The sequence below is a fragment of the Chiroxiphia lanceolata genome, chromosome 12 (genome assembly GCF_009829145.1).
Source record: "Chiroxiphia lanceolata isolate bChiLan1 chromosome 12, bChiLan1.pri, whole genome shotgun sequence".
Classification (NCBI taxonomy): Eukaryota; Metazoa; Chordata; class Aves; order Passeriformes; family Pipridae; genus Chiroxiphia; species Chiroxiphia lanceolata.
In genome coordinates, this window is record NC_045648.1 from 14,512,469 (window position 1) to 14,534,961 (window position 22,493).

The window sequence follows — 22,493 nt, forward strand, 5'->3', positions numbered from 1 at the left end:
ACTAATTATGAGTGTAATGAAAAGACATTTATAATGTCATTGGTACACTGCACACAGTACCTGAACTAATGCCCAGTGACAGCCTAAAAAAGGCAAAACCAAAACCAAAACAGAAGTGCATTTTACACAAGGCCCACATCAGCTACATTTAATCCATCAGAGAAAAGATTTTACTTTAATCAGCTTTAGAAGTGAGGCAAATATACATGATACATGTATATATATATGAATATACATGAATATACTTTGAAGTCACAACTCTAATCTTGGATTCATTGCCACATACCACAGTCTCTTACACAATCAGCTCTTGTGGCACTGCCTGCATGACAAGAAGCTGATTTTACAAAATGCATCATGATACTACACCTCTGCATACACTGAAGGACTTCAGGTCCCCAGCACTGCTTGTTCAAACCTTATTAGTACATAAAACCTTGAAAATGGATAAGTAAAAAATATAAGGACACGTTATTTTTTGTAACGGCTTATGCATTCTTCAGCAGAAGTTGTTCAGACTTGTAACAATAAGCTCCAAAACTTGACAGTGATAAAAACTAAAAGGAAATGTATGCCTTCAAGGTGACTTCCCTACTTGTAGCCTATGTTATTAGTCTTGTCTGGTTACATCTGTGCTATGTTATTCCATAGTACCAACTGAAGAATATCAAATTTAGAAGCTTCTCCTCAAAACTGAATGCAGCTTTCAACTAAGCAGAAAATTCTCTTCCATAAATCAGTTCCAAACCAAGAAGAGCACCATACAAAAAGATCTAGCAAACAAAAATCAGCGAGACTTGCTAAGTGGAATATTATTTTTCTGAATACTGTAATGATCTGCCTTGAAGACTTTTCAAGTTGAAAAATCATTATAAAGAAAATCTACCATACAGCCCTTTCCAGCAATAAGTGAAGCTTTATAAAGCTTCAGGTCCCAAATGTGGGCTAAAAGTCAACCTTGTTGTGGGACTGGTGTCTCCAAAAGGGCCTCTGAAACACTCGACCTCTAGAGTTTAAAAGAATAAAATTATGTAAACATCCCTGCAGTGACAGGGCAGCAGTGAGTGGGTTTGTCCATGACAAACACATCTATCTCTGGGCCTGTGGCCTTGTGCAGGCAGCACTTACTGTTTGCTACAGCACCTGTGTTTGCTTTACTTTCTGCTGTAACCACGTACCCTCTGCAGGACAAGTGTTCTTAGCATTGTTTCCATCAGAGAAAGACCTTGGAAAGTAGCAGTGCTGCCTGCTTTTAAATAGTTATCATAGACTTTTCTTACAGCAGTAGAAAAGTCCTTCTGCACTAAATGACAAAGGGATGATTTGCTTTTCTGGCAGGCCTTGACCCCGCCGGCCCCCTGTTTGAAGGAATGTCACCAACAGACCGTTTATCTCCAGATGATGCAGATTTTGTAGATGCAATCCATACCTTCACTAAACAGCACATGGGTCTCAGCGTGGGCATCAAGCAGCCTGTGGCTCATTTTGACTTCTATCCCAACGGAGGCACCTTCCAGCCTGGCTGTCACATCCTGCACGTGTACAACCACATCGCACAGTTCGGGATCACCGGTAAGAACCGAGGGCACAAAGCACTGGCAGGACCTCTGGGAAACTACATAGCTCTGTGACCTCAAACAGCTTCTAATGGGAGTGTTATCACCCCTTATATGCAAGGAAATTCCTTGTCTAGAAATCAGCTATCTGATTTTTACATGTATTGAGTTCAAACTGGTTTTCCCGGCTCCAGTGAGGAACTGGGCTGTCCTGAAAATGAAAACATCCTGCAGCGACAGGGCAGCAGTGAGTGGGTTTGTCCATGACAAACACATCTATCTGTCAAGCACCTCTGAGTAATTTCAAAGGTATGTTTTAGCAGTAGGGGAAATGAGAAAACTTATTCTAATTAAGCCAGATTCATCTAGTGTGCCATTAATTATTTCAAATCAAATAAAACACAGGTCTGTACTACTCACCTCCTTAGTTCACCTTTTCCTAACTCCCTGTCCTTCAGCTGTGTAGATGATGCTCCCTCTAGGACCTGGCTGACAGTGTTCCAGGATGGGTTTTATTTATAGAAGCTTATTTCCAATGTACCTAAACACAAACGAACAGAGAAACTGATGCAACATACTGAAAAAAGATAAGGTACTGATGCACGGTGACAACCAGAACTGCTCACTGAAAAACCCCAAAAGAGCGCTGCTCACCCAGGGCATGACATTGTGAAAGTATTTCTCAACTATCATCACATGCTGCCTAAACATAGGCCTGACTTTTAGCAGATAAAACACGACAAACGAGCAACCAAGCACAAGCTCAAAAGCTTATCAATGGACATATATAAAAACAGTTCACCCAATTGCACAAAATAAATTTTGTAATTTGATGGCTATTAAGGAACAAAAAGATACTTACTTCTCATAAAAGCATCTCTATGTATATAATAATTTTTTAATCTGTTTAATACATTTTTTGCTCCTTTTTCCCCAGGAGTGGTTTGCAAGCAAAATTCAACATGAACATTTTTTCACTCTAATAGGGACAAAATATTATATTACTGCATAAGCATCCAAAAGACAACCACTCAGAATGAAACTGCTGTCTTTAATCTGGCATGATCTGAAAGACTGCACATCATCTCATAATGTATTTTGTATTGACCAAAACAGCCAGGATAATGTAATTAAGGTTCATATTTACAGTCTGATACAGTCAGGCTAGAGAAGTTTAAGCAGCAAATTATTCAATTTTATTAGCTATTTTTGAATTATCCTAAAAGTTAAATTGCTACAATGCATAATTTCTGAGGCAAAATCATGATGTAAAGGGTAGTAAGGGGATGGGGGGAAAAATAGTAACATATTTGTAGTTGGTTACAGTACTCCTCTGCAGCTGAAATGGTAAAAAGGAGGAATGGCATGTAAAATTTTGTTTGCATTTTTTCAGGCATCACTCAAGCTGTGAAATGTTCCCATGAGAGGTCAGTTCATCTGTTCATTGACTCTCTTCTGCACAAGAACAAGCAAATCACAGCTTACTGGTGCAACGACATCAACACTTTCAACAAAGGATTGTGCCTCAGCTGTAGGAAGAACCGGTGCAACACCCTGGGCTACAACATCAGGGAGGAAAGGCTCCCAAAAAGCAGACAACTCTTTCTGAAAACAAGAGCACATATGCCCTTCAAAGGTTTGTGGGAATACTTGTTACAGTACCCAGATTATCACAAAGCGAGAGAATGAGCCTAAGTTTTGTGATCCTATTTACTTATTCATTAAAGCTTATAAAATCTGTGGGAATAATCAATTTGCTAAGACAACTGAGAATCTCACCTTGATGCCTTTTCATCAAGATCCTGGTTCTTAATATTTCTGTGGGAAAAACCCTGCTGCACACTTGCCCCAGGCTAACCATGGATCCAAGGCCCCGGAGATGCTTGGGGTCCTGAGCTGCAGGATTTTCCTACAGCTGGCCTGTGCGGGTTGGTTGTAAAAGATGCAGGCATAGAGCCAAGCTGAAAAAAAGCAGCATAATTGCTCTAGAAGGCCTGTAAAACACCCTGTTCCAAGTTTGCCCAAATTTTATCTGCAATTAGTCTATGAGATGACATACAAATTACTACTTTTCAAACAATGGACAGACAACAGAATAGTGTGGACTTCTACAGGGCTGAACTGCAGCACAAAAATAAAGACTGGCACTGTAGCTTCAGTTCTACTAAATTACTTTATCAAGAGCGCAAACTAACAATTTTCTAAGCTCAGGGAGACAGTCAGCATGGTTTCTTGGCCATACAACCAGACAGAGAGGACACAGCCTGACGGGAGCAAGGCCTTTCTGCCAGTCTCCAATACATACGCTCGGCTGCCAGAGCCCACAAGATGGCTGTTGTTGAGCAGACATTCCCTTGCCAGTGGCAAGGCTTTCAGGGCAGGGACTCCTGGCACACAGCATTCCTCCTCACCACCTCCTTCCCCAGCACACGAGGCATGTGGGGAGCAGCAGTGTGGGGCAGCCTGGGCAGGGCTCCCGCCCAGAGCCACAGGTCACACACATGGAGGAAACATTCCCCTCGGGCTGAGGTGCTGCTCCCCGGGCCCCCAGCACAGCCCTGGCACAGCCCTGGTCACAGGGGTCCCACAGCCCCTCTCCTGCTGCCAGGGCTGTGCCAGGCCAGAGCCTCCCTTCTGATGGAGGGCTCAGCCCTCTTGCCCCTCTCCCTGGACTCTGCAGTTGGGAGGCACTTTGGATGTCCACAGTGCACCCCTGGCATGGACAGTGAAGGGCCTTGCAGTCCTGAGGAGAAATGCCTTAAAATGCTGCTTGTATTATACAGCTTGCTTCTCCACAGAGTCCACTTGCTCAACTGCAATATCACAGATACAAATTTTAAAACATACAAAAAACTAATGTACTTGTAAAACAATTTTTTAAGTCTTTCACTAGCACAGCTATGAAATATTCAGTGATGATTCCAGAGGGGTCTGCTCAGCCCTGATTGCTACTCAGAGCAGCTGAATCTCCTGAATTGCTTCTTAATACTGTTTAAAAGGGTTCAGGAAGCTAATTGAGGTAGATTTAAAAATTCCAGAGGCTGCTGCAGTACAGTCAGGTCCTTGTCAGATCAGGGAAGTGACTGGTTCTGGGGCCACAGCATCCACTGTCACCACACCTGGGCACAACAATGCAACCCCTGTGTTGCATTCTTCTCTGGACATGGAGCTGGTTTCAGCTTGTGGTAAAATATCTGCTTCCTTTTGGCTTTGATTTCAATTTAAACACATTGCATTTTTATGCTTGGAACTGGTTTTGCATCAAAAAAACATCCTTGGCACATATGCAGATAACAGTGCCCCAGACAATGGTCTCCTTTCACAAAAGTTCCCGAACAAAGCGGCAACTGTGGGAGGGTGCTCACAAAGTCATCTTTGTAATGCTTTAAAAAAAATGTTTGAAGATCATGTGAGAAGCCCAAACAGAAGAAATTTGAGAAACTCAGCATTACACTTCAGAATCCTCTGCGCCTTCGTAAAATCTGACATTTCATTTTCAAGTTAATGGCATTATATTCTGGAGAGTACAATAATCCAGTTCAAACAAAAACCCCGTTGTTACAAACAAGTTAACACTTATAACAAGGCTGTGATGGGACCCCAAGTTGGAGATTTTACATGAACATGCTTACCTTTTTCCTTAAAGTGAGCCCCACAACCACAGCAAAAGCTTAGGCTGTACCTGAACAGACACTGAACAATCAATTTTTACATGGAGAGAAAATTCAAAGACAGATTATTAATAAAAGTGATCTGAAGACAAGCCTCTCTGCCTTCATCTTCATCAGGTTTGCAGCAAAGGATCAGCCATTTTGTCTGATCTACTGAATGACACGTTTTCAGAAAAAAATACATTGTTCACTAACATATAACAACTATAAAACAACAAGAAGATAACAGCTTTTCTAGCAAGTACCTTCCATTGTGAACACCCTGAGCTGCAAAAAAAAAAAAAAAAAAAAAATCTGTCTGTGCATACACAGAAAAACATAATTCCCTTGGCAGTACGGTGGAGCCATTCTCAGATGTAATGAGGACTGAAGTGGGTGAAGAGACTCTACTCAAAAACTAGTGTGCAGTAATGTTCCTTCACACCTAAATCTATCAGTTTTGTCTAGAAGGTGGCAGGTAGAATGACCAGATGGAAGAGTTTTGGACCTTCAAACTGTGTGCACAAGCTCTAACTGTATGTTGTTGGTTTGGGGGTTTTTTCATAATTCACAAAATATCAAACTACTCACAATCAGAACAGTGATGACTTCTTAGGCATTCTTCCTTCTGGCAATGTTCAGTTCAGACTTTCCTAAACACTGTTCTTCTAGAAACCCACCAAATGTTGAAGCATTAATGACATCTTTCCCACAGTAATGTGCTTGAACAAAGCCATATTGTTAACAGAGGCACGTGAAGCACAATGTATCATTATGCAGGCAAGGAAAGTTTGTGAGCCATCTGTTTTGCAGGGCAATTTTCTAATTGATCAGAGAAAGAGCCTGACCACACTGCATAAGGTCTTCGATCCACATCATACATCTCTGGTCATGCCCAGTCACAAGGATTCATCTGGTCACTAGATAGAGGGCTTGCCAGAAATTCTAACTTTTAAACTTTAGAAAAACTGCAATATTTCCCATGGAAGAATGTTTTATCCTAATGGGAAGCTCACCCCAGATTACCTTTTTTCTCTGTCCTTTTAAATAGAGCAACAGGGTCACAAACCCTAAAGGATTACACAGCACAGCCCAGAAAAAAATGATTAAGTTTTAATTTCAGCAAATTAATTTGAAAAATAACATGGGAAAAAAAAAATCAAGCTTCTGCTTTGAAAGGCAAACTTTTTTTACCTAAGAAATCTATTTCTTCTTTGACCATTAATTTTGTCACTTTGCAAATTCTTCCCTTCTCCAGTGTACCATTATCAGTTCAGGATCCACATCATCAATGAAATCCAAGGCAAGCCAATAGACCCAGCTTTTACCATGTCTCTGATAGGGACTAAGGAGGATGCTAAAAACCTGCACATCCCACTGTGAGTATTGGTATCCCCTGTCATTGTGCATGTGAGAAAAGGTGCCAGTCAGCAATACTATTAATTGATAGTCATGCTGTGAGTGAAATGGTTCGGTACAGATAAGTGAAGATGAACTGGAAATTGCCCTTTTTCAACATTCATACAGATTTTGCAGAAAAAATATCTATAAAACAAACAGCAGATTTGGAAGTTTCCTGTCCACTTATGTTTTGTCCATCCCATGGCTATGACAGGGAGATTTAATCAATTAAAACACAAATAAAAAATCAGCTGTAATTAAGATAAAGAATTTTGGACATTTATCAGGATGGACACCGTTTGTATTAACAAAAGCAAAGGTAACAGCATGGGTCAGCATTTGTTGTAGCAGACAAAAGATGTAACATAGATGCTATTATAGAACACCTTTTACTGTCAGAAAACACTCCTGCTTCACCAGCTGTTCAAGCTTCTCCCACTTCTGCTTCTTTCCTACCATATTTCACCACTTTATGCATCAGAAGGAAGAGTATTCTAGAGACTGTAATGTTTTGTCCTAGAGAAGAAGGAGGAAACATAGTTTTTTCTTTGGTCTTAGAGAGAAAAAAACCTTTTTTTTTTTTTTTTTTACTTTATTCCATAATAATTAAGACAGCATTATTCTGGTTTTATTTTCTGTAGAGTTGAAGGTATTACTGGGAACAAAACCTACTCTTTTCTCATCACCCTGGATACTGATATTGGTGACATAATAATGATCAAGTTCAAATGGGAAGGAACTCCAGTTTGGGAAAACATCTGGGACACAGTGCAAACCATAATACCATGGACAAAAGGCACCCGACGACCAGGACTTATAGTGAAGGCAGTAAGAGTGAAAGCAGGGGAAACACAGCAAAAGTAAGTGTAATGAAAACAATAATAACACCGCAGATGTTTGGCACACAGGTTATCCCAGACAAAATACAAGCATATGAATCCCCAGCAGTCACACCAATAGTGAATTTATCCGTGTTCAACTTCTGGCTTCCCCTCCCCTGTCCCTCAGATCAGACTACATGATTTTTAGGTGATTTCAAGAATTTCTTCGTTCTCAGATCAGAAATGAGTAATGGGAAATGCTCTGGCTCACCAGTGCCACCAATGTGAGTGTAAGGCACACAGGTCCTGGGTGCCAGTTTTGTTGATACTTGGGAATAAGGAATAGAGAAACCAGCACACACATCTAAGCAAGAATTTTAACAAGTTTTGCAAAGCAATGACTCTATACAATTAATTACAATTTCTGACATTTTTAGAATGGGATCACCTCACTCCATAAGTACCACATGAAATGTCAATGAAACAAGATGCTCTGTAAGATAAATGTTGATTCCAACATTAAGGTCATGAAGTATTTAGATTCCTACGTACAAAAATATTAATTGACCTTCAATACCTACTTCATAGAGAAACTCAGCATCACTATTTTTGAAAATATTCATTAGAAGGATCCCATGCAGAACTAGAGAGTCCTGTGATTCCTTCTGGTGCTTTTTCTCCTGCTTGTTGCTTTGAAACTGGATCACCAAGTCTAAGGGGCCTTGTTTTCTATGTACAGCAACGTGCACAACACTTTTGAAACTGCTTATTCATACAGAGACATTTCAGCCAGAAGAGAGAACTTGTAATGATTCCCACTGCTTTAATCTTTTGAGAAATTTTAACTGAGCAGTTTAATTAAGGTTAATGAGAAAAGCACACCTTACCTTGTAATTGTGGCTCAGTCTTAGAAGGCAATTCTTCCTTGGTACATTCTCTTTCTTACCACCACCAGTTATAAGTAGTGTAGACTTCCTGTGGAACAATATTTATTGGCAGAGCTGCATCTCCTCACAAAAGACAAATCAGACAACTTAAAGAGACATTTCATAAGATGATTTGTGTGTGCTGGAGGGCAGAGGAGCGGTCATATTTTCTTAGGTTTAGCCCTCCTGAAAATGTATTTTGAAAGTATTTTCCTAACCTGGCACTTGGCACATGCTCCTACCGTTAAGAAAAAAAAAGTTTCTATAACATCTCCTGCTGTTTTAAAAGCCATGATCCCAAATCAGTACTGGCCTAGCTGCCAAAGCAAATTAAAGTGTAGCATACACCACAAATTAGAGAGCTCCGTTTAAATGCAGATTTTTGTACCTTGAGAAAATAAGAATGAAGCTGTGAAAGGCTCAGGTCAGGTACAGTCGTTTTGCTAACCAGAAAGCTCCTGTCCAATGCACCTGTGTCAATAACCTGGCACAAGACAATTACTACTGATGTGCTTCTTAAGAAATCCTAGGAAATGGGTAACTGAGGTGGGTACTTATACTAATAAAAAGTTAAGCTGGTATCTTCAGGTACCTAACACTCTTCAGAAGTTTTTTTGTTGCAAATAGAAGTGAGAGTTTGTGTCAAGCTTTAGTGGATACTGATCATGTGCTGGGTTTTGTTCTGTGCAATCTGGGCAGTGACACATTACTGCTGAAATTACTGCACTGATGCTTGGGGGGGAGGAAAGATTATTATGTGATTCTAAAAGGAGGAACAAAGGACACTCAAGGACAAGTATTGTCTTCAAAGAAAAGAGGTGTGCAGATTCCTGTCTTCCTCAACAGACCAAACACTGTGTATCACAGAATTAGCAATCTTGGAAATTCAGTATTTAAAAAAAGATGGTAAGCACATGATGTGTTTTGAGTTGTCCTGTGCTTTCTCAGATTTGAACAAGTTAACAATATTTTATCTCCATGTACCTTTACCTCTCAGTATTTGTGATCTTTATATACATGATGAATTTTCCTTTGTTAGACTATCTAATGACAAACACTTAAGATACAACAACATACATTTAAAAAGCAGGTAAAAGACCGTTATGAGGAATAAAATACCAGATTCTAACGTTTGGTTTCAAATATTTCTACAGCACATTTAGTTGCTGATGTTGTTAGCATCCTACATAGCTGATATTTAGCAAACTCCCAGCTAAATACCAGTATTCCAGCTATTACTGGTATCCCAGCAGCCCAAATAGGGCAATCCTGGTGGTAATAATAGGAGCTGAAACAATGACAATGCCCTGCTGACAACACAAAGCCCAAATCACAGTGAGGGTGTGCTGTGGAGAGCAGCACGTGGGGTACAACACACTCAGTACAGGGGAGCTGCCTCCTCCTTTATTCTCTGTACCTACGGTCTGGCAGTCAGATAAATCCATTTCCTCACAAGCCTATAAAAACAATACCTTCCTGTAAAAGACAGGATAAAGAACATGAGCTTCTAACTAACATTGTGCTTACAGGCTGTGTTTCCTTTCTAGAATGACATTTTGTTCCCAAAGCATCGACAACGTTCACCTTCATCCATCCCAAGAGAAGACATTTGTGAGGTGTGAAGATCGTTATCAGAGAGAAAACTGAGGCTGAGCAGGAACACAAAGAGAAAACTACTCACCAAAATATTCAAAGTGCTGTACACGTGGCAAAATGATTTTAAAACACACAGTTACATTAAATATCCTGGGAGGTTCAGAGTAGCGAAGAAAATACATTAAAATATTTAGATTTTGTGATGTAACTGTGCTTTGTTCATCTGCGAGCCTACTCTGGAAATGATTGAGCAACTTCATCAAGGCAACAGTTAATTTTAAACTGTTTAAAGTCTGAAAAAAACATCTGCTCATCAGAAACAAAAGTATTCCTACTTGAAAGAATCATTGCCATAAGCCTTTGAGAAATTTCATTTTGTTGGATTTAAGGGGGAAAAAAGAGTCTCAAAAGGAGCATTTCCCATTAAATACTTTGAAACATTAATAGAGTTACTATCAGTTAAAACTTTCCCAAATTATTTCCTAATGCAGGAGGAGTTAATTAGTTCATAAAAGAAAATACTCCCAAATAGGTAACAAAATGCATCTCAACCTACAGAATGCTTGAGCTGCCATAACTGTATGACAAGCCCAATAACTGTATCACCTAAAAATTCTATACTAAACTCTGCTCTATTTGAAAGTGCTTTGCTGTTTAACTATTTTAATTAAAGAACTGATTTAAATTACTGTAATAATTTCAACGATGCTTACTATACTACACACAATTCTAGCACAGCTAATTTCAGTTAATTTCTGCATTTAAATCAAACTCACCTGTTCAGGTAAGGCCTGAGATTTTTAGATTCTAAATCACTGTATACCAGATTTTAGCATAACTTGAAACTACCACAATAAATGAAAATGCTAAAATCCTCAAACAGCTTCAGAGCATATAAACAAACTTTACAAACACATACAATTCCCTCATTTCCTATGTCAGAATACAAACTACAAAAAGAAACATTATTGCCTCAGATTGGTTTTATTCCCAGGTTAGTACAAACTGAAATAGAAATCAATATGTATGTATTTCATTTGTCCCTTTGTAATGCTAAGCACAAGATTCATTAAAATGATGTTTCTACAACTCTGCATTTTGAATGCAATTTGTGTTAAATGTTCTCTAAATGGTAAAAAAAAAAAATGCAAGAAACTGCTGAGCCATGGAGCAAAGCTTATTTTTCGTACCGAGATATTGCAGGGAATTTTGAACCAAAATATACCAAGATGTTATCAGGAGGAAAGCGAGATTTATTTAGAAAGCATGACAAATGAACAAGTTTTAGAGAAAGCATGACAAAAACAAGTTGAGCAGAGTGAGCAATCCTGCAAGCAGTGAACACTGATCAAATGTTGAATGCAGGCATCTCTGCCAACCATTCACAGTGTTAACTTCTAACTTTTACAAGCTGCTGTCCCTTCCTGAGGTGTAAATTTCAGAAGCTGTTTCAATATTTAAAATGGCCACTGGGAGTTGCATCTTGATTAGGATAAATATTTAAAGATTTAGATACAAATTCCATACTAAAGAATCTTTAGATCCTCGCTGAAAACAAATGTTTGTGCTTTGAAAGATTTTGTTCAATGAAGTAAACTGTTTTTTTAAACACAAAAGCATTTAAACACAAAAGCATTTCCACATCTATGTCAAAAATTACAATTTGAGTGATTAATTCCATGCTTCAGGTTGCTATCCCAAATATTTAAATTTTGTAACAATTATTTTATTAAAGCTCTCTAGTATGTAATCTAGCCTATGACTGTGTAAAAATCACTTGTTTAAACACAATAGCAAAGTCAAATTAGGAGCATACACAGAAGAAGGAAATTTCAGCCATAAGTATTTCAGGTGGAAAAAGGGTCAGGTTGTCTATAGTGTTCTGAAGCTCAAGTAACAGGGATACTGCAGGTTTTTTGGGAAAAACCATTCTCCAGTTCAACTGAGACAAGCTGGTATATCCTCAGATAAGATAATTTGAAAACTTTTAAAAAGCCAAATAGGAAAATTAAAATAACATTCAGTATTTGAACTCTTGCATATAAGAAAACAATTATTCTGGAGCCTTTTTTCACAAACAACTGTCTAAATTAAAAACTCTGTCCATTTGTAATGACAAATTAGGCATTACACTAATTTCTGATCTAAAAATAAAATAAAGCACAATTTGCAACATACTCAGTTTCACACAATGCCTGAATGTAACACTGAAATCATCCCTAGAATTTCAAGTGCCTTACTTTGTGCTCATTGGAATCATCCCTGACTCACTCCAAACAACTGACTGGAGACCATGGAAGCCACCAGGTGCCTCCTCCTGCAGCTCAGAATGACAGAATGACTGCTGGCCTTTTAATCACCTCTCTGTGATAATGAACCTCCAATATTCAGAAGTAAAAACCTCTTCCCTTTTGTGTTCTTCCTAAAAGAAATATTGGAACGTTAATCGAAAGGCAATTAAAATAAATCAATGATTTATAGTCTGTATGGTATAAATAAAGTTTCACAGTTTAAGAGGAATTTGATGCTCTTCTCACACTCACACCATTCTCACTATGCTGTATATGCTTCTACACCCGAGGTGAATGCATACATTTAATGACTAAAACATTAAGAAATGCAAGATGAATAAATTAATAGGTACAATTAAGGATTATTAGAAAAATTACAGCTGGCTATGTATTAATTTGTTTCACTTATACTTTAAAATACATTTAAAATACATATGAAATTTGTATTTTAGATGCTTAGGCATTATTTCCACCTTTCTGGTTTCTATTCCTAGGGAGATTTAAACACAACCACCACCAAATCTATGCACCTATGATATGGATTTGCAGAAGGGCTCTGTTATTAAGTGATTTTCTTTTAATGCCTTTTGCAAAGCTATTTAGCTACAAGAGAAGTACTTTTATTAAAAAAAAAAAAAACCAACAGTCATGTGGGGTGGTGGTAGGGAAGCACTGTGAGGAAGGAACTCTGAATATGCTTTGATAACATCAAAGTGTGCACTGCTCAGTCAGGGAAACAGATGTCTTAGCAGGTCACTCTCAACAAACAGCCCAAAGAATGAAAGCCTCACTGGCAGGACCTGGCTGTTCAAAGCAGTCTTATCACTTAAAATCAACCAAGCAACACACACAAAAGCACAGAGACCCAGCTTAGCAGTTTTAAAACACCTTGCAAAAGCATATTTGCTCCTTCTGTAAGTCTTATCCATCGGTTGTACATTCAGAGCACTGCCTGGGAATTCCAGTATTCCTCTCCAAATACAGATTTATTTCCAAAGGTATCATTCAGGAGCTGTGCTGCCAGGCCTGAATACCCCACCAGCAATTAAGTTTCATTTTGAAGGTAAGAACAGAGAAAGTTTTATGCCTGTGATCATTTAAGTAATTTAAAGTTAACTTTAGGGTTTTTCCTTAAACAGGTTAACACAAACACATCTCCTCTTATCATGTAGTTACATGTGCTAAAATTGAGAGGGGCACTTTGATAGAGCAGAGATAGTACAAGTACTTTTTGGCATGACAGCCCCTTTCCAGCAAAAGCCAAAAATTAAGTAGAAGCAGAATCTGTGTATCCTTTTTGCTTTCAGGGCTCAACAAGTAAATGGATCTTCAGAAGATGATTTCATCAAGTCTATTTATTAATGCATTTCAAGTTTCAAAAAACCTTACATATCTTTGCACAATACTTTATTTTTTGCATTTTTTAGTAAAAATTTCCAAAGTGAACAAAAAAAGATACTGTATAAAACACAGTGGACATGAATTGACAGTAGTATTTCCTTTTCATTGTCTTGAACTTGCTTTCAGTTTTACCACATCTTGACTTGCAGTGGAGAGTTCAGTGCACATTTCTGTTTTCAGAAAACATTTAACTTAGACTCAAAATAAAATAGGGCAGCATTTGTCTGCCAAAATCCTACCACAGGATAACATTACAGGCAAAAAATTTACATGTTCCAAAGTCTACCACACTCAAGAAGTTACTAAGAACTCTTGCTGAATAAAAGTCACCATTTTAGAAATGCAAACCCACTTCCAATCTTTGCACAGTCTTAAAACAAATGTATTTAAAATGACTTAAAAGCAACTACATACACTTCTAACTAGTTAAGATCATTTAGAATTATTTATATAGTCTATTGGACTTGGGGTTTCATGTACAAAATTTGTCTCTAAACCATGTACAAAAAGCTGTATTTTGAAAAAGTTACCACATACTGTACAAGTTTACAAGGAAGAGATTCCATTATATTCTGTAACATTTTTGGCCTTGCTGGCTTGCGTCACATTATGAGAATGATTGTGTAAACCTTATACTCTTAAAAAACAAAACCAAAACAAAAAAACCCCAAAATAAAACGACAACAACAAAAAAAAAAAACCAAACAAAGGAAGCCTGTCCAACCCTTAGTAAATTTTCTCCTAAGCAAAGCCAGGAAAATTATAGCCATTTGCATCTCTAATTAGCTTGGTGCTTTTGGAAAACAAGCAATAAATACATCACAAGCTTAAACGTTTTGTAATGCCCCCTTTCATCTCCTGCATAGCAGTAAGCACCTTAAGACATCTTTTGTTTCATCTTCAAAAATGCCAATTATTTACATTCGTAAGAAAAACTCTGGAATGGGACATTGTGCTGTTGAACTTCACAACTGGTATAAAATGTGGGAAAATTGGTAGTCCTAACTACAATTTTAACTCTGCCACAGTAGCCAGGCAAATCACTCTATTTTAGTGGTTATGAATCAACAGTATCATGCTGAAAAGTTATCCAAATACCTGATAAATTAAAAAAGAAAATAAAAAAAAAATACAGCTTTTCTTTCTTTCCACATCCCTTAGAACATAATTACCATACTGTAAGAATATCTGAACAGCCCAAATAAACTGGTTGCAATTTTTAAAACAAGTTGAATAACAGGCAGAATTTTCTAATGAAGCATGGAAATATTTCATCTAACTATTCATCATTTAACTGAATAATCAGACAAATTAAAAATATTTATGCTGAGCTACACGAAAGACACTTACATATAACATTTTTGAAACATTCTGACACTTGCAAAGTTTGCAGAACACCTGTTATATCTCTACAAGACCATCCAATCTTGTTTGCTGTGTCTTAGCAGCTGTTGGATAAAGACGAAATGAGCTTGAAACAACTTTGACAATGATAAAAAAAAAAAGTGTGATTGGATTCAAAACTGCTGTGTAAAGCATCACAGGATCCTTGACCACTACACACCATCATCCTCTGTTATCCTGAGTATGTCAATTAAACAGTAATTTCTTCATTAATAGCGGAAAAGTTTTATAATACAAAGAAACATCCATATTGCAATTCTCTTGTTTACAATTGCACACAAGTACGGGTGTACGTTAGAAATACATGTCTGCATATAACAATGTATATACATTGACAAGTAATGTCTCCAATGCTGAGGTGGTCTAGCTTCCTAGCCTTGTCTGGCAGTTGAAAAATAGATATTTTCCTCAATTCTTGAGTAAAAGTTTTACTACAGCCATATTTGCCTGCAAGTGAAGAAAAAATGCAGCACTGAAGAGCATAGAAGGGGGAAAGAACCATGATATGCTAGGCCTTTGTGCCACTGAACCAAAAATACGCAAGAAAAAAACCCCACTTTTCTTCTTTGTGAGCTGGAAGATTCGCTCATCAAAAATTAACCACTTCCACTTGTTTTGAGGGCATATCATGCTTTTTTTTTTTTTCCTCTTCGATTTTTGAGAGTTAAGACTGGGGACAATGACTTATTAGGTTTTCTTTGGAGCGAGTTTTCCCATTGTAGGCACTAGGAAGATCCAAGGCAAAAAGCTGCAGTCAACGTCTCATATGTCCCATCTGATAACTCTCTCGGGGCCTTTGCCGCTGTGGGGGCTGAGTGGTTTGGGGTGGTCTCCTCCTTTTTAAAGTGCCTGTTGCAAAGAAAGGCACCCATTATTAAAAATTAGTTTAAAAAAACAAACAAACAAACAAACCCAAGTTATTTTCCAGAAGAGTTGCCCAGGTCATGTGAATCAGACATAACTATTTTTTTCTGGAAGGCTTCAGATTCAGACCAGCGAAGTTTTAAACAGATGATTAACTGCAAGGAGTACTTACAGAATACATTTCAGTGTCTCAACAGTAGTTCCTTAAACAGGCCAATTCTTACAGAATGTAGCATGGAATAGGAAATAAAAGGAACTCTGACTCAGAAAAAGTCTTCAAAGCTTTCTTTTGATATGCATATTATGTTATAGGAAAATGAGGTAAGAATTAGATTTTTATGAATTGTTTCACTGGTATCAATTCCATTTGTAGTTTCACAGCTCCAGACTAAGAACTGTAGGTTGGGACACCTACAATTTTCCTTTAGAACAAAATAGCTGAGGATAAAACATTTCTCTATAAATTTAATTATCTGGTATACTCACCTGGAAGTGGTTTATGAGGAGGCAACTTTGGATTACTGCTCGGAGTATGAACACTGCATATCTTAATGAAACCAGCCATTAACATGATCAATGCAATTCCCATAAGCAACACTGCCCACCAATAAGCCTAAAAAAAAAAAAACAACAAAAAGAAAAGACTTTGTGGGCTGGCACACATGCACAAGAGACAGAAGACATTGCATGTGGCTTTCTTCTGTGTTCTAAAAATCATCAAAAAGCTTTTCTGAAACATCACCAAGAACATGTGACCACAACACTTGAAAGAAATATGCCCCCAGAGTTCTCACAAAGAAGCCCAAACGTTTCAGATCCATTCTAATATCAGAAGAGTATTTCACAGAAGATACACTACAACAGCCTAAAACAACCAACAGCTTGCACAAAATCGACTATGCAGCTCTACAGTGGTGTCTCGTTGTAGCTTTCCTTCCAGTTTATTATTAGGATAGTGTCATCCAGCACAATGAAAATAATGAATGCTAAAGATCAAAATAATTAGTTACTTAAAAGAAATCACAGCTTTCAAATATTGTTAAAACAAGAAAAACCGGTAAATTAAAAATGTGAACATTAACACACCAAAACAGACACTGGAATGAATAGAGGTATTAAAACAAAATATTTACTTGATTATTTGTTTGTTTCCATTTCCTTCAATCTGTCAAAATTATTTGCTGCACTGAGGGTGCTTACAGCAAAACTAGTCAAACAAGGACTAATTATACTTTGAAGAATGCTGAAGCACTGTATATATACAGCAACACTTATCAGCTGTGATTCTTGAGTAACAAGAACATTTTGCATTAGACTTGTAATATAAAAAAGAAAAAAATATACTTACCACAATCCACTCTGCAATATTTTCATATAGTTCTGGATTAAAAATTGCTTTCTTTAATCTTGCTAGAGGGCCATCAGCATCTACCAGCCGACACCTCATAAACACATCACAGTAGCCTTTGAAATCATTACAGGGAGATCCAGGTTGCAAAGTAATAGTTTCAAGATGAAAGTAATTCTCCCACTGGCTGGAGCCTGTGCTTGCACACGTAGCTGGGTCCACTGAAAAGTGAATACAACTTAATCAAACCATTATTGTGTTAAGACATCGGTGCGTGAACCACCATTTGTTCAAAATGCTTTTCTATTTACCTGTAAAAATGCAAAATATATTGTGTATTTCCTACCAAAGACAATGCAATCTCTATCTAAAATCAAGCATGAACGAGATCAGTGTGCTCTCAAGTTAACAAAAACTCAGTCCCCGAGAAGCTTCCTCAGACACCCAGTGCATTATTTGAGTTTACAGTTCAGACAAATCTTACTTTTCCTCATGCAGCAGACATGACACAGTTCTCTGTCATCCTTGCCATCTGAACTAGCACATGTACATTCCTCCAAGCCATGCTTCTCACAGATAGAGCCAGCACATTGCTGTGGGAGACAAAAGCACAAGAACACCAAAATCAATATCACTTTTAAGCACACTGACATTAGAAAAGGTATTAATTTTTAATATCTGAAAGCCTTACTGTAGGTCTAAGGATGCTTATCAATAAAACCAATTGCTTGAGTTTCAATGTTTTGGCATATTTAATAACTTATTAAAAGGTGATTTACCCTATTTTATTTTTTAACACAGTATCTTTTTTTATGGCCATAGAGTACCCTGAAAAACACTCACAATTCACACTGAAACATGACCACTCGAAACCATGGTTGGAAAAATAAACCAAACACGTCTTCACAAATATTTGCTCCCAGAAAATAATAAAAATTAATGGCAGAAAAGACTGTGTATTTAATTTCCCTGTGGGAGGATCCTCCAAACTCAAATAAAAACCTCAGTGTATTTATAATCTTGTTTCAAAATCAGTAACTATATAAAGACAATTCCTCTATCCTTAATGACTATACATTAGCTGAAAAAATATTACAAGCAGCATTTGATTAAAAACCTGGACTGTGGAAAACAGACTTACAGCAACACAAGTTACAGCTCTTTTAGAGGATGATTTTTGCTTGTTTCTGCTTCCAAATAAACACAAATTAACTCAATAAGAGAATTCCCATCAATATTTCATAGTAACTGCCATGGTCTCTCTAACCCAGGAAACTAATGGCAGTTCAGAATAATTCTATATGTTTGCACACCAGTGCTACATGTACATGTCTGGAGCAACTGTGTATTTTCAATAAAACAAATTCAAGCTGTATTGACAGCATATCTAATTTTCTGAGGCACCAAAATTACTTGACCAAGACCAAAGAAAAATGAAAGGGTGGAACTAGAAAATAAAACACTTCCATAATCCTGATTTTTACAAAAAACTTTAAATGGAACTTTTCAAATAGTACAGCTACATTGCTACTAGTTACCTATGTCCTAATAATTGGTGTACTTTCAAAGTTATTTTGCCTGAAATAAATAAATCAAACATTTATACTGAAAAACAGACTGAGCTCGCACTGTTCTCCAGCAAGCACTGAAATCATACCTATTCAAAACAAACAACATGAGCAGTAAAAACCATACCCCATTTATGCAAACTTGGGTGTTCCTGTTGCACTCTGTGAAGTTTTTTTTGGGGTCAGATGCTGGACAGAGAGCACTGAAACCATTACACATTCCTTCTTTTGCACAGTCAGAATCGTTCCGACACTTTTCCGTCCTGTCTTTGAAACGACACTGGGGAGTGCAACAGGGGCCTTGGCTGGGGCTGCAAACAGAGAATGTGCATGTCAAGAAAAAAACATGAACAACTGCAAAAGAACCCTGAAACCTACTCAAACACTCAACATATTTCTGATTTGTGCAAATCAAACTGCGAATTGAAAATTATTTTTCTCATGGCATAATTATGCTTGGGGACTTCTCACTCGTTGTATAAGGCATTTGAAACAAAGTCATTACTTTTAGAAAAAAAGCAGGTAAACGGATTCAGATTCTGAAATACCAGTTAAAGTTCCTGATAAATGCCCAAAATTAAAGTGTACTGTAACACACATGCACAATACCTGCACATTTTGCCTGGTTTTAACTTGCATTTTTTATCTTCTGCTTGGTTTGCATCAAAACAGCAATCATCTTTACACTGGTCACTGTATCCACAATCACACTGTTCTCCTTGTTCAACCAGTCCATTACCACAGATGGGCTGCCCAGACTCTGAAAAATGCCAGTATATTTATGTACAAAGCACTACAAAGAACATGCAAACAGACTTATAAACCTTAACAAGCATCCAGCCAATCACGACTGAAAAAGCCTGGTCAAGATGGACTTCAGACCAGGGCTCAAGTCAACTTGCAGTACTGCTGCCACCCAGCTTAGTCATTCCTACAGTTCACAGAACTTTAAGCTCTGAGTGAAAGGTTTTGGTTGGTAACAGTGGGAGTGCTAAGAACGAGCTTTCTGCTGAGTCTCCAAGGGAGCCACGTCCTTTCCTGCACTCCTTTAACAGTCAGAGCACCTTAAGGCAAAGGCTGATGTCACTGGGGTGAACTACTATTACTCCAAAATCCAAACCTACTCACTGCACAATCTCTCAAAATTTGTGGGAGCTCACACATCACAGAAAGAAAAAATCCTGCAAAACCTTGGGGTTTTTTTATGTCTAAATAGGACTCCCTGAAGTTTAATATGTGCTCCTTCCCTTCTAGTCCTTTCACTGGGCATGACTGAGAACACTCTGGCCCTGTTCTGTTTACTCCCTCTCACTAGGCATTTATAAAGATTAAGAAGAGCCTCCCTCAGTCTTCTCTGCTCCAGACTTAACAGGCTCTCTTGGCCTCTCCTCATATGTCAGATGCTCCAACCCCTTAATAATCCCTGTGGCCCTTTGCTGGACTCACTCCAGTATATGCCTTTTCTGTACTGGGCAGCTCAGAACTTGAAACAGTACTTGAGATCTCAGAGTTAATTCTTTACTAACAGAATCTTTCAGTAAATGAAACCAAAATTAATGATTAAGATAAAAAAGTAAAATAAAAATTAATAAAATAAATGTATAAATAAGCATAATAGTAATAGCTCAACCATTCTGCTTTCAGGGTGATTAAATACATACCAACAAAACAATTATTTCTCTTTTTCTCAAGAACTTGGCTGATATTTCGAATGCTACAGATAGAGAACTTGTTGTTGTTAAGTTTGTCCCCAGATGTAGCTCTTGCATACATGATATAATTGCCATTCTCTTTCTGTCCCAAGTTCTTGGACTCTCCTGGAGTGCACTCCATTCCAGAATCGTGCTGCAAAACAAACATTTTACAACTATCTCTATCACAACAGGTGCAAAAGTAACTTGGATTTGGTGGTGCTAACACAGTGAGAATAAAAAGAATAAAAATAAAGCACTATCCTACACTCTAAGATTTCTTGCAATACAAGAAGTATATATATGTAAAACTAAGGTTTGCTTTTGTGTTCTGTTTATTTTGTTAATTTTTTTCCCAAGACAACAGCAGCAAGTATCTAACTTCTTAAGTTTTAGCTTATTTGCATTCTTGGCAATGTACACCCCCAATAGCATGTCCCAGAACGAACAGTGACTCAGCAGAGGTGCCAGTGGCTTTATGATCTCAAGAGGGTAATAAGTATTCTGTTGAATAAAAGCAGGAGGAGTTAAGAGAACCTGCAATCCATTCTTTCTGTTTGTTTTCAGGGAGGTACAAAGAGAACTCCAAAACAGAGCAGGAGTCTGTCTCTGTTGGCTGTGACTGCATCTCTACAACCCCCAGTGTGAGGGATGAAAGGCATCCCAGGCTGGCAGATTGTCCAACCATCAGCAGACTGACGACACACTCAGTTGTTCAGTGCTAGAGGAACTCCAATGCTGTTCTGATGCATCCAACTTCCCAGAAATACAACCTACATCTCCAAAAGAAATACCTAGGTTTTAAAATTTTCAACATGAACTACGTAATTTATTGTAACTCGGTAGAACCAAACATGTGTTCCTGTATTTGCCAGGATCAAATGCAACTCAAAGAGTATAATTAGTGGACCCATCTTTCAGGCTGATCCAAGATGTTTCACTCAGTGGGACTGGTTTTTCAGCTTCATGTGCCCATATTTTCAATTCTACTTGGAAGGCTTGTCCTAATCAGAGCAGTGGTACTAGGGATTTTTCAAGGCATATTAAGAAAGCATTCATATGTGAGTAACCGTTTTGGAAAAACAGTAAATTCCTGTCATATCTGGATTTCATTTTACTTCCAAGAGTAGAAAGTCTTAAAAGTTTAAAAATAAATTTAAAAAGCCCCAAACCAGAAGACTTTATTCTCATTTTCAACAAAACTAAAAGCCTCATGCTTTCATCTTGTCACAAAAAAAAAGATCACATCCCTAAATGATGGTGAAGCAATTCTACTCTAAAACATTCTCCTTGGTATCTTAATTCTCTCTACAATTTTCTTAGCTAAACTTGTAAGTATGAAATAATTGAACATAGAAGTAAGTCAGTTCTATCTTCATTTGTTGAATAGATTATCATCTTAATTTTTCATTGATTCTTCTCCTCTCCAGGATAAACTGAAATAGATTTAGAAGATGTGCATGACCCTAGTCTTCATAAAAAACAAGGAAGTTTATAGGGAATAATAACAAAGTCTCTTTGTAAGGAATTGAACTAAAATAAATAAACACTTCTCAAAATCCACTGTTGCACCAGTGTTGTCAAATATTCACAAAAGAGCACAGTTTGGCCATCCATTTGTGTTTGTATACATTGTGTGTGCACAAATGCACACAGGAGTCAGGATTCTACTTTCCTTGTTTATAATAAGTAAAAACTCCATTTGTAACTCATGCCCTTTGAAATGGTTGAAAGGGAGTTAACAGATCAACAGTAATACTCACAGGTGAACCAAAGTTATGCCCAACCTCGTGAGCAAAAGTAATGTGAGAAACCTTGGGAGGGACATGAGAGCCATAATTCTGGACAGTGATGATTCCAGTGTTCAGAGACTTCTTCTTCCCATCAGAATACAATTTGCTTTTCTCACATATTCCTCCAGAGCTCCCTGCATTTACACAAAAGTACACCAGTTAGGGATTTAAGGAAAGAAGTAC

General features: G+C 37.7%; 2 protein-coding genes across 2 annotated transcripts in view; one reads left to right on the forward strand and one right to left on the reverse strand.

The window, feature by feature from the left end:
- Positions 1 to 11,046, forward strand: part of LIPC (lipase C, hepatic type) — a gene marked incomplete at its 5' end in the record, with an annotated part of 30,559 nt that extends 19,513 nt beyond the window's left edge. The window contains 5 exons of the mRNA XM_032700461.1: positions 1,339 to 1,572; positions 2,950 to 3,192; positions 6,465 to 6,585; positions 7,249 to 7,467; positions 9,902 to 11,046. Of these exons, the coding sequence (XP_032556352.1) occupies positions 1,339 to 1,572; positions 2,950 to 3,192; positions 6,465 to 6,585; positions 7,249 to 7,467; positions 9,902 to 10,001 (917 nt within the window). The remainder of the gene's footprint in view (positions 1 to 1,338; positions 1,573 to 2,949; positions 3,193 to 6,464; positions 6,586 to 7,248; positions 7,468 to 9,901) is intronic.
- Positions 11,047 to 13,577: 2,531 nt separating this feature from the next.
- Positions 13,578 to 22,493, reverse strand: part of ADAM10 (ADAM metallopeptidase domain 10) — a 44,165-nt gene continuing 35,249 nt past the window's right edge. The window contains exons 9-16 of the mRNA XM_032699919.1: positions 22,281 to 22,444; positions 20,488 to 20,671; positions 19,436 to 19,586; positions 18,954 to 19,137; positions 17,743 to 17,851; positions 17,259 to 17,479; positions 16,397 to 16,523; positions 13,578 to 15,895 (exon numbers count right to left, since the gene is read on the reverse strand). Of these exons, the coding sequence (XP_032555810.1) occupies positions 15,801 to 15,895; positions 16,397 to 16,523; positions 17,259 to 17,479; positions 17,743 to 17,851; positions 18,954 to 19,137; positions 19,436 to 19,586; positions 20,488 to 20,671; positions 22,281 to 22,444 (1,235 nt within the window). The 3' untranslated portion in view covers positions 13,578 to 15,800. The remainder of the gene's footprint in view (positions 15,896 to 16,396; positions 16,524 to 17,258; positions 17,480 to 17,742; positions 17,852 to 18,953; positions 19,138 to 19,435; positions 19,587 to 20,487; positions 20,672 to 22,280; positions 22,445 to 22,493) is intronic.